The sequence below is a fragment of the Alosa alosa genome, chromosome 21, assembly GCF_017589495.1.
Source record: "Alosa alosa isolate M-15738 ecotype Scorff River chromosome 21, AALO_Geno_1.1, whole genome shotgun sequence".
In the NCBI taxonomy this organism is placed as follows: domain Eukaryota; kingdom Metazoa; phylum Chordata; class Actinopteri; order Clupeiformes; family Clupeidae; genus Alosa; species Alosa alosa.
Genome location: NC_063209.1, coordinates 11,676,112 through 11,686,111, shown reverse-complemented (window position 1 = coordinate 11,686,111; position 10,000 = coordinate 11,676,112). Strand labels below are relative to the sequence as shown.

The 10,000-nt window shown below is 43.9% G+C and overlaps 1 protein-coding gene across 8 annotated transcripts in view; it reads right to left on the bottom strand.

The window, feature by feature from the left end:
- LOC125286299 (connector enhancer of kinase suppressor of ras 2-like) overlaps positions 1-10,000 on the bottom strand; it is a 100,489-nt gene that overhangs the window by 66,861 nt on the left and 23,628 nt on the right. For all 8 annotated transcript variants that reach the window (XM_048231255.1, XM_048231247.1, XM_048231250.1 and 5 more), the window contains exons 3-4: positions 6,491-6,693; positions 4,674-4,761 (exon numbers count right to left, since the gene is read on the bottom strand). In XM_048231255.1, coding sequence (XP_048087212.1) covers positions 4,674-4,761; positions 6,491-6,693 — 291 coding nt within the window. The remainder of the gene's footprint in view (positions 1-4,673; positions 4,762-6,490; positions 6,694-10,000) is intronic.

The following is a 10,000-nucleotide window of genomic DNA, read 5'->3' as shown; positions in this document are numbered from 1 at the left end:
ACACATACTGTACAGCCACACACACAAAATCCCATTCGCCATTCGTTCGCTCTCATCCTCTCCTCTTGCTCTCTCTCTTTTTCTAAGACTTTATCCCTTTCCCTTTGAGGGCCAAACTCTCTCCATTTCTCTTTCTCTCTCTGTCTGTCTGTCTCTTTCTCTCTCTCTCTCTCTCTCTCTCACACACACACACACACACACACACACACACACACACACACACACACACACACACACACACACAATCTCAATCGTTCTCTCTCTCTTTCCCTCCCTCTTTAGCAAGGATAGAAATATGGGCTAAAGCCTGGATGAAAGGCCAGAGAATCCCCTGGAGAGCACAGTGATTCTCTCCCCTGCTGACTGCCCAACATGCACCCCCCTGCCACCCAGTCATCTCCCAGCATGCAACACTCCAGGGGTGTGTATGTGGATGTAGTGGTGGCACAGCATCCTCTCCTCTCCTCAGAAGCTACTAATTAGACAACAACCACTGGCACGCATACACATGCACACACCATTAGAAACACACACACACACACACACACACACACACACACACACACACACACACACACACACACACTAACAAAGATCATTGTCTCTCTCACTTCCTTTCACACACATACATGAGGGCTCATAGTCTGCAATGTCCTTCAAAAACACTTTATCAGTCATAGTATGTCCCCATGGCTGGTTGCAATTAGATAACCGTCACTAGGCACTAACAAATGTGACTTTAGATCTTCAGAAATGTAGACATGTCCTCAGTAGAAGACATGATATTAATATTCTGGCCTGTTGGGAAGCCGTGTGAGTACTCGGGTCTTGACCAGAGCATATCTGACCACAGCACCTGTTTCAGCACAAGTTCTGTCTCCAATTCTCTGTTGGTTTCCAAACAGATTTGAGCCAAAGATCCCTCTTGTGATATGGCAAACAGCTCCCCCCCACCCCACCCCCGGCACACATACAGACACACTAATTGTGTGGGTTGATCAGCCATGCTACTCTGTTGCTTTAGCATTGCAGTAAAACACACAGATGGCGCAGCAGGTTAGTTACTGTTAGCTACTGCCGCTGAGGATACTACTGAGGATCCTCTTAGAGACATTGACAGATGGTCTACTAAAAGAGATCTTTGGAGATTTCTTTAGTGTATTGTTTTTTTGTGGTATTGTATTTCTTTCATTTTGCTGATTTGCTGATGTGTTATGTAATCCATTATGGTTGTGTGGAGTGTAATGCTCTAAATAGTTGGTACTCAGTACATTGGGGATCTTGCATCCGAATGAAAACACGACTAACACCCAACCCCCCCCCCACCTACCCCTCCAGAAGTACAAATACAAGTGAAATAAACTTGGGCTTCAGAGGTAAAAGTCCTACCATGTATTGGTTCTACCTCTGCACTTGACATAGGTGATTTCACTAATTAGCAGATTTACTTGGCTGAAGAGTTGTGCTATTATATAGATTCAACTGGTTTAGTGAATAGTTGGAACGAATATGTAGTAGAATTTTTTACTCTCTGGAGCTGGAATTTTCCACCTCCGATGTGGCCCTAGTGGTGTGACCAACTGTCAGGCGTCAAGGAAATGGACCATGGAAGTGTTGGGCTGGGTGTGACCGAGAGAATGTGAGAGGTGAGGTGAGTGATGTGTCACACTGGACGTGCGAGACGCCTGAGTGAGAGTCCTGGAGAGAGAAGGGAACCCAGGTGTCAGCCAGGAGGTGTATAGTGGCAGCATCATACACACACACACACACACACACACACACACACACACACACACACACACACACACACACTGGGATGGAAGGGTTAAAGAATGGAGTGGATGGACGGATGGATGGATGGATGGAGGAATGTATGGATCGATGGAAGGATGTATAAGTAAATATATGCTGGTATGGATGGATGAATGGATAAATAGACATATGGAGGTATGGATGGATGGATGGAAGAATGGATGGGTCGATGGAAGGATGTATAAGTAAATATATGCTGGTATGGATGGATGAATGGATAAATATACATATGGAGGTATGGATCGATGGAGGGATGAATGGATGGAGGAATGGATGGATGGAGAGATGGATGGATGGAGGAATGGATGGATGGAGAGATGGATGGATGGAGGAATGTATGGATCGATGGAAGGATGTATAAGTAAATATATGCTGGTATGGATGGATGAATGGATAAATAGACATATGGAGGTATGGATGGATGGATGGAAGAATGGATGGGTCGATGGAAGGATGTATAAGTAAATATATGCTGGTATGGATGGATGAATGGATAAATATACATATGGAGGTATGGATCGATGGAGGGATGAATGGATGGAGGAATGGATGGATGGAGAGATGGATGGATGGAGGAGGGCTCTGCTCACTGAGCCGAGTGGATAGTCAGAGCTCAGCAGACTGGGCAGAAGACCGAAGAACCGAAAAAGGAAGAGGGATTCAGGCGATCAGGCGATCAGGCGATCAGGCGATGCCATCGGTGATGGTTGCAATGCAAATTTTTGTAAATTGATAGTTTAGCAATTTGGTGAATTGCTATAGTTTAAAGTGTTAGCGCTGCTAGCATGACATAAGGCGACTAACACAAAAGTCCCACAAAATCAGGGATGCGTAAGAATAGAAATTGTTAGACATGAAATACCTGAAAGCATGACTCTGAGTGTGTCCCTTACTTACTCTAGGTTGTCATGGAGAATTGCCAGTTAAACATTACTGGTTAGAATTGGTCGTCCCATTGTATCCAGTAATGGCTCCTTAACCGAACCGCTATCAAAATTCATTGATACCCATATTAGGCCTCTCGTGGAAAGCCTACCTTCTTGCCTCTGAGACACAGGACATTTCATTGAAACGATAACAAATGTCAGCTTGGACGTGATGACATATTTTTAGTCACTATGGACGTAGCCAGCCTCTACACTAATATCCCTCATGACATTGGCCTGACAGCCCTTGAGTTTTTTTCTCAACTCTCGCAATGATTGTTCCCCACCCACAGCCTTTTTGTGTGATATGGCCATATTGGTATTAACTAAAAATTACTTTCTATTTAACAAGGACTATTTCCTTTAGATTCAAGGTACGGTGATGGGTGCTGCCTTCGCACCAGATTACGCCAACCTCTTCATGGGTTTTCTTGAGCACAGGCATATTCATATGAATAACCCTTTTGCCAGTAACATCTTACTGTTCAAGCACTACATTGATGATTTGTTTTTGATATGGAGAGGTACTGAGTAATCTAATTTCCACCGATACATGAACAACCTTGTGGACTCCATTAATTTCAGCCTTGAGTATGGCAGGGATCGGATACATTTCCTTGACACCTGGGCAGTGCGGGACACCAAGAGGTCATACACTACACTATACAGAAAACCCACTGACAAAAACAGCTTTTTGCATGTGTTTCCACCCAGAGCCAAGCATTTGTTGAATTGAGTGTTTGACTTCATGTGGGCCATGTAAGGTTGCACCCTTTCTGTTGTCGCTAAGCCTGGCTAGTTTCATCCAGAGGTCATTCATTATGCAACCATGGCTGGGAAACTGCAGATTGGGCTTCAGGAGGTAATACCTCCATTCTGTGCCTTGTGCGAGCATACAGGAAACCCTGGGAAGAACAAGGGATACATGGGGGTATCTGTGGGCAGGCCGGCACACAACCCTGCTCCCTTTTACCCGCTACCTCGTTTGAAGTCCTGTCAGCATTGGAGAAGCCAAAGCTCCATTGCTGGCTCTGTGTGTGTGTGTGTGTGTGTGTGTGTGTGTGTGTGTGTGTGTGTGTGTGTGTGTGTGTGTGTGTGTGTGTATGTGTGTATGTGTGTGTGTGTGTGTGCGTGTGTGTGCGTGTGTTTCTGTGTATGTATGTGTGTGTGTGCTTCTCTCTCTGTGTCTGTGTGTGTGTGTGTGTGTGTGTGTGTGTGTGTGTGTGTGTGTGTGTGTGTGTGTGTGTGTGTGTGTGTGTGTGTGTCGGAGGCACAAGGCCCTGGCCAACGTTATCTCCCCGCAAACAGGCTGCCCTGAACTGGATGCTGAGGCGGCCTCGGCCCACTGGGAAGACACTGTGCAATGTGTGGGGATGGCTAAAGAAGCAGAAGCAAGAACGCATTGTCCATCACGGCTGTGTGTGTGTGTGTGTGTGTGTGTGTGTGTGAGTGTGTGTGTGTGTGTGTGTGTGTGTGGTTTTTAGAAGTATCGTTGGAAGTATTTTGTGGTTTATTAAGCATTTACAAAACATTTGAAACGTCTTATAAACTATGTAAGGGAGGTGTCCTGATATACAGAATTAATGGACGAGGCAGAGGCAAAGAAGTCCATCACACAAAGGAAAGCCGACTTGTTCATTTTGTTGTACTACTTTCTTTGGTCACTCACAATGATAACCAAATCTTAGGGCGTAGCACTTTGGTGATAACGGTGGGTAGTTGTTTACAGTTGATTCCATTGTTGCTGCTTTCTAGTTCAACCATCATTTAGTATGGTTGTTACCATTCAAAGAGCATTGATATGGAACTGTGATCTACTTCATAGGTGTCCCGATAAACATTATTAATAGCACCTTGTCAGCCAATCAGAAAATAGTATTTCTTGTCTCCAGAGGATAATTGTAAATAATAAATAACTGATTTTGTCTGTCTTACCTGTTGTACAATGGTGGTCAACTCTAGACACAGCTGAACTATGTTGTTCTTGAGCAGTGAGTATTCAGTCACACTGACGAATGGGGATCTGGAAGATTCAAAAACAAAATATGAATTGACAATGTATTATCTTAAATCCATATTCAGAGATTTAGAAGATCTTCCTTTATGTAATACAGTAATACTACAAAAACAATAGCAGTTGTATAACTGTAATGGTTACACTTAACAAAGCTAGTTGGCTAAGTGGCTACAGTAGAACGCAATATGTTGTTTATTATGAAGCATGCTCTATGTTAATGGGATGATTGAGCATGATTAATAATATATTATAGGACTTTGTTTATAAACTGTATATGACAATGTAATATCAACTCCCTTGATGCACGTATTAACACTGGTGTACGTTGCAGACACCCATAAAGCCCATCATGATGTCATGTATGGGCGGCTCATGAAGACAGGTGTCTCCCATCACTCTCAGCCCTGCCTGAAGTCTCTCTGTTCTCGGATTGCCGCCAACTCAGTGACCTGAATTTGCAGTGGATGATTTACTTCCAGACAAAGAAGCACTCACACACAGACACACACACCCACACCCACACACACACACATCACCTGCCTGAACACTGGCGGAGATGACATGCCTTGCTGCCTGGTTGCCCAGGATGACTGCTACACCTGCGGGACCGGTCAGGCCACAGGCCTGAGCTGCTTGGCTAATTATGGGCTTGTGTCAATCAAATATACGGTGAAGGATTTTGTCTTTTGTCTACTGTGATTGCAATGAGTGGTTAAAAGTAATGTGGCTAAGTGTATGTTTGTAGGCCTATGTATTGAGTCTTAATCCTTAATCCTTAATCCGTATTTTTTGTGACACTGCAAACAGAGCAAACAGATCTATCTATCCATCGATCTATCTATCGATCTATCTATCTATTTATCTATCAATTTATCTATCTATCTCGCTACCTAAGAATAATAAGGTTCTATCTGACATTTTTGTCAAAATTGAGTTATTTACATATTTTTATTCTTTGAAAGTTTCTTAAATTCAGATGAGGTGTTTCTTAAAGTTGTGTACATATTTGGACTTTATATCAAAAAGAACTGGTTCCATTTACCATGTAACTCTATGGAATTCTAAATCTTTGAAGCTCAATATCTCAGAACTACTCAAAACGCAGATAGAATCTTATTATTCTAAGGTAGCGATATCTATCTATCTATCTATCTATCTATATATTATCTATCTATCTATTTACGCACAGGAGGGAATAATATGCGACTATTAAGCATTTCAGCCTCTGCCGTCCACACTAAAGGGAAATGTGATGGGTTAACTGCACTGCTGGATGTATAGCAGTGCAGTTATTTTTGGTTAGTCATGGATTTTTCTTAAGTCGGCACTTGGCTGAGGCTAAAAATATCTCACCACAGGGGAGACATTCAGTAACTTCTTCTGACACTTCATTTACATTCCTGCTGTCTGCTGAGGAGTAGACCATTTTTAGAGACCAATTTCAATCTATTCTCTTTCATCCGAAATACCAATAGTTCTCCAACATGTGTTGATGAGCCAGAAGGTCAATATGGATGCTTATGCTGAACTTAAGTGATACAATACAATACATGCCATACTGTAACTTGTTTTCTGGATATCACTGTCTCCTAACACAAAATGACTCCTATGAGATAGAGAATCTCTCTCTCACTTCCTCTCTTCCTCTCTCTTTCTCTCTCTCTCTCTCTCTCTCTCTCTCTCTCTCTCTCTTACACACACACACACAAACACACACACACACACACTCACACACCTGTCCAGCCAGGCCAGGAGGTTCTTGGCCGCCCCGATCAGGTCCACCACTGAGGTGAGAAAGTCGTTTGGGAGACGGCGTGAGGCCCGGCCGTCGTAGTGACCCCCGCGGCGCCGTCCCAGGATGAAGTTCTGTAGGTTCTTGGCAGAGGCGTTGAGTTTGTGGGACAGGGTCCGGAGGTTCTCTGTCTCCAAGCCATAGTTCTACAAAGAGAGAGGATGAAGAGAGAGAGTTAGCGGATGAATATGAGGGGCAATAATGAGATTTTTTTTCTGTCACAGAAGAGACAGGAAACTGATTTTAAAGAAATGAGAGAAAGAGAAAGAGAGAGAGAGAGAGAGATTGGTCTATGTTTGTGTGTGTCTATGGGAAGTTAAGGCTACCAAATAAGTTCTTTTCTTCAACTAAAACTGAGAATTGAAAAAAAAGCAAAAGAAAATGAGACAGAGAAAGCGAGAGCGTGAACAGGAATACAAAAGGAGTGATAATGTCCCCCATCTGCTCCTTAATGCATACAGGAAATGAGAGAGAGATCGCCCTGCTCTTATAAGGTGAACTAACTCCAGCAGAACAATGATACATTCCGCTACTACATTTCCCATGGGTTCCCATTTGCTATGGATGCAGTGCTGGTTTTGCCAGCCTGACTAAATGTAACAACAGGAGTTGTATTGTTTTGAAAAAGTTCACAATCTGTGCAAAATCAGTGCAGAGTGCTTCAGATAACTTCTGTATCTCCAGTGCATGTATATTATAATCTAGTGAGCAGTATAAAACATTTGTGTTTTGCGCATTCATCCTACAGTAATTCATACTTTCAATGCAGGGAGAGAGTGACATAATGAAATTGAGAGAGGGGACTAGAGAAGCCTATTTCTTCTTCCAATCCAAATTGAGATGGAGTGATCATACATACAAAAGCGGAAGACAAGCAGACACTGGGACTGAAGGAGAGGTGGAACAAAAGGGTGAGAGAGGAGAAGCAGGCTGGCCAATCTGCCCCGACACTGGAGGTGTTTCAGAGCTCATTTGCTGAGAGAGCAACACATCAGCGCTCTACCACCTGCTCTCCTCTCTCCAGCTCTCTCACTCACTCCATCTCTCTCTCTCTCTCTCTCTCTCTCTCTCTATCTCTTCATCTCTCTCTCTTTAAGAACTCACACTGAAGAGTGTGCAGAGAAGGAGAGGAACAAAAGATGAAGAATTGGAAGTAGAGGAGAGAGACAGAGTGAGAGAGAGAGAGAAAAAAGAAGAAGGAAAACTGAAATGAGAGGAGGAGAAGTGACTCCTGCAGACACAATACTGTAATAAGAGGACTGGCAGACAGACAGATGTGTGGACCTACAAAAGACGAAGGTGCACACATCAGCTCTCCTCTCATACACACACACCCACACACACACACACACACACACGCTGCTCTCCTCTCTCTCCTTCTTTATCTTTATCATTCATTTGCTTTCCACATCCCTCTATGGAAACAGAGTGAAGAGAATAAGAGCAAGACCAAAAAGAAGATGGGGAAGAGCAGAGAGTGCAGGACACACACACACACACACACACACACACACACACACACACACCACACACACACACACACACACACACACACACACACACACACACACACACACACACACACACACACTCCCAGTCTTGTTTCCATCTTATTAATCATTAATCACCAGAGCGCTCATCACAGGACAACAGGACCTCATCGCTCACACTGTGATGACACTGAGCATTTAGGGCACCGAGGACACGGTACACTTGCAGACTACTTAGGACTGTAGGACGCTGGGTAATTAGGCCATTTGGGATGCAGCATAATGAGGTTACTGAGGAATCGCACCACTTGCGTTACTCAAGATACAGAGGGCACTGGAAAAAAAGCTTCGTCCAGGGACTCTTTACACTTGACTTGAACCACCAAAAGTAGTGTTCAATATTTTTGGCAGCATTAAGAGCAGTATATGATGAAGTCAAAGAATAAAACTTTAAAAATACATTTGGTTGATGTTCTTGATGTTCAGGAGAGTGGATCACTAAAGACAAGTGTATATTCTGGTTCTGAGTAACTCTCATAGCTGTTGTCTTTTTTAAGGTATCTTGCTAAGAGATTGCTAAGGATACAGGTTTGTCAAGCAACATGACATCATGATTTTTTCTCTCTCCAGTCTGTTTTTGTTTTTGTACACAAATCTGAACACACGCAAAAACACACACACACACACACACACACACACACACTCTCTCCTATAAATCCCATTTCCATTACGTCATTCTGTCACCCAGTGACATGTGATGTGAACGAGAAACAATGTGTGTTCCCCAGTCACCTTGAGGGCCAGTGTGTGTGTGTGTGTGTGTGTGTGTGACAATTGAAGAGTGTGAGACACATAGACACAGTGTATACTGCATGTTGCTCAGCTTCTCATGACACCTTCTGTCAGTCTGAAAGTAACTAATGCATTTACACACACACACAGACACACATGCAGACACACACACACACACACACACACACACACAGACACACACACACACACAGACACACATGCAGACACACACACACACACACACACACACACACACACACACACACACACACACACACACACACACACACACACACACACACAGACACACACACACACACACACACACACACACACACACACACACAGACACACACACACACACACACACACACACACACACACACACAGACACACACACGCAGACACACGCAGGACAGCACACAAAAGTATCTATCATCTAGACCTATGGCCATGCTAGACACTCCCTCATGTGCGGAGAGAGAGCCCATCAGCTGGGAGGCTGAGGACTAAAAATGGAACCCTTCTTCCGACCGTCACATGATGTGTGATGGACGAGCTGCACCGATGACAGCACCTCTGAGCCAGAATCAGCTGCGGAGGGATGATGGGATGAGGTGTCAGCTGGGATCCATGACAACAACTACAGTACCACTGGGATGGCTAGAATCCGGCCCCGATGTGCCATATCCGGGGCAGATTAGGTCCACATCAGGGGCAGATTAGGGGCAGAACATTGCACATTAGGCCCACATCAGGGACAGATTAGGTCCACAACAGGGCCACATCAAGGACAGATTAGGTCCACATCAGGGCCACATCAAGGGCAGATTAGGTTGTTTCATTTGAAGTTTGTTGCCTCTGGCAGAAATCTTCACAGGCCCCAGGTTTACAGGAGAACCTCTTATTACAGTTTGTGAAGATGCTGACTACATCTTCCCTGTTTTAGGACACTGTTTTTAATTCAATGCACTTTTGCACATGTTCTTGTCAGCATGTTAGCTGACTAACTGTCTGCAGGTGATGGAGAATGAGTTAATTGGGCCACACCCATTTTGGTGCTCTTCAAAAGGGCCAGGGTGTTGGTGTGTGAGAGACTGATTGATGTGCAAGTTATTGTGTGTTGTCCATTTTTTAAACATTTGGATAAATTAAAGAAAGAAGATGTTTT